The following is a 1361-nucleotide window of genomic DNA, read 5'->3' as shown; positions in this document are numbered from 1 at the left end:
TGCTGCTGCGCCGTGATTGGTTGGATTTCTAAACACTCTCTTTTGGCTCCTCACTCCAGGCGTTGGTTATATTGTACCCGTCTTCTCTATTGAAATTTTTGGGCGTTTTGATGATCTCTATTGCCTCCCTTATCAGCATGGGGTAATACCTCGTTTTCTTTTGCGATGATTTTCGCTTCGTCAAATATTATATTATGCCCAGGCTCACTCCATGCATGCTCGGCAACTGCTCAGAGGTCGAATTTCTTGTTCTGTGTGGCCCCCTTGCGCTCCTGCAGGCGGATCTTCATGGATCTGCATGTTTCACCGATGCATGATTTACTGCATGAGCATGGTATGCGGTATACCCCTTCGTTGAGATTATTTGGAATCTTGTCTTTCGGTTTTGGAATAATCTGGTTTATTTTTGTCACGTATTTGAATCTCGTGACGATGTTCTTCTTCTTTAGGATTCTGGAGATCTTTTCACTTGTGCCGACGACGTACGGGATGGTAGCGTATGTTTCTGGCTTTTCATTTGGCTGCTTCTCCTTGTCTAGTGTCCTGTTGCGTTTCTCTACTTGCGCAGTCCTTTTCAGGATCATTTCTCCGTTGTATCCATTCCTCTTGAGGGTCGTCATCAGGTGCTCCTTTTCTTTGGCCAGTGATTCTGCATCCGAGAGTTTGTAAGCGCGGTGCAATAGTGTTGCCACCAGTGAAGCCTTCTGGGATGGATGATGGTGTGAGTAAGCGTTCAGATAGCGGTCAGTGTGGGTGGGCTTTCTGTATATTTCGTGGCCGAGACTCCCGTCGATCCTCTTATTCACCATCATATCCAAAAATGGGATTCTTCGATCTTTTTCCATCTCCATTGTGAACTGTATTGCTGGATGTTGGGAGTGGACGTGCTTCAGGAAACTCTGCAGTTCTTCGGGTCCGTGCGGGCAAATTACGAATGTATCGTCCACGTATCTTAGCCATAATTTGGGTTTCTTGTCGTAGGATCCGATCGCCATTTGATCGAATCTTTCCATGTAGATGTCTGCTATCACCGGGGATAGGGGGGACCCCATTGCCGCTCCTTTGCATTGTTCAAAGAAACTTCCATTCCAAAGGAAGTATGAGTTTCGTAGGCAGTGTTCTGCCACTGTACGTCACGGAAGACTCCGAGACAACATTGCTCAACATTGATGCCGGCCATAGAGATAGGATGGAGCAGAGCGCTTTTTGGTGGCTGCGCAGGGACGCCGACTTACCAAATGTATTGGGGGGCCCGAACCGGGGATCTTTCCCCGGGAAATTTTATAAGTAGTGAGTTTTAAGTTTTTTAAGCATTTTCGAAGAGTCATATGATCAACATTAGAACCCTGATAACTCTAATC

At 46.4% G+C, this 1361-nt stretch overlaps 1 protein-coding gene across 1 annotated transcript; it reads right to left on the bottom strand.

Moving 5' to 3' along the window:
• Nucleotides 1-230: 230 nt before the first annotated feature.
• LOC124164448 lies at nt 231-1052 on the bottom strand. The gene has a single exon (XM_046541773.1). It carries the CDS (start codon nt 1050-1052, stop codon nt 231-233), a length of 822 nt encoding a protein of 273 aa, XP_046397729.1.
• Between the last annotated feature and the right edge of the window lie 309 nt (nt 1053-1361).

The sequence above is a fragment of the Ischnura elegans genome, chromosome 8, assembly GCF_921293095.1.
Source record: "Ischnura elegans chromosome 8, ioIscEleg1.1, whole genome shotgun sequence".
NCBI lineage: Eukaryota > Metazoa > Arthropoda > Insecta > Odonata > Coenagrionidae > Ischnura > Ischnura elegans.
This window is presented reverse-complemented; position numbering and strand designations above follow the sequence as displayed.